Source organism: Sinocyclocheilus rhinocerous, unplaced genomic scaffold (genome assembly GCF_001515625.1).
Source record: "Sinocyclocheilus rhinocerous isolate Xijiao unplaced genomic scaffold, SAMN03320098_v1.1 C35536434, whole genome shotgun sequence".
Classification (NCBI taxonomy): domain Eukaryota; kingdom Metazoa; phylum Chordata; class Actinopteri; order Cypriniformes; family Cyprinidae; genus Sinocyclocheilus; species Sinocyclocheilus rhinocerous.
In genome coordinates this window covers 1-518 of record NW_015754958.1, presented here as the reverse complement: position 1 = coordinate 518, position 518 = coordinate 1, and the positions used below count along the sequence as shown (strand labels likewise).

The 518-nt window shown below is 48.3% G+C and overlaps 1 protein-coding gene across 1 annotated transcript; it reads right to left on the bottom strand.

Annotated features, from left to right (window-relative positions):
* Window positions 1-206: 206 nt before the first annotated feature.
* LOC107734929 (mothers against decapentaplegic homolog 2-like) lies at window positions 207-500 on the bottom strand. The gene has a single exon (XM_016546793.1). It carries the CDS (start codon window positions 498-500, stop codon window positions 222-224), a length of 279 nt encoding a protein of 92 aa, XP_016402279.1. The 3' UTR covers window positions 207-221.
* Window positions 501-518: the final 18 nt, after the last annotated feature.

Genomic DNA, 518 nt, shown 5'->3' with positions numbered 1-518 from the left:
AAATAAATATTGGCCGATGCTGATAATTAAATGTAAAATTGGCAGCCTTGGCGACACATCGGTCGACCACTAATTCTTACGCAAACTCTAACAATACACCTGATTTTCTCTAAGAGCTTATTTCTTGAACAACAAGAGGATGAGTAAACAACAATTTTAATTCTTTCCCCCAAGTTTTCGATTTCAATGCGTTAAACTGACAAATTGAAGACGCCACTGATCTAAAAGCAGGAAAGCGGTGAGCTTTTCGTGTTGGCGTACCTGGGAATGGTGACACACTTGGTGTTGCAGTTCTGTGTGGTGATGGCTTTCTCCAGCTCGTCCAGCTGGCCCGTCTTCTTCAGCTTCTTCACCAGGCTTTTGACGGCCTTCTCGCACCATTTCTCCTCCTGGCTGTTCTGCTCTCCGCCCCCTCCCGCTCCGCTCGAACCGCTGGCCGACTTCTTCCAGCCCAGCAGACGCTTCACCACGGGCGGAGTGAAAGGCAAGATGGAGGACATGTTTCTAGGGTGTCCAAT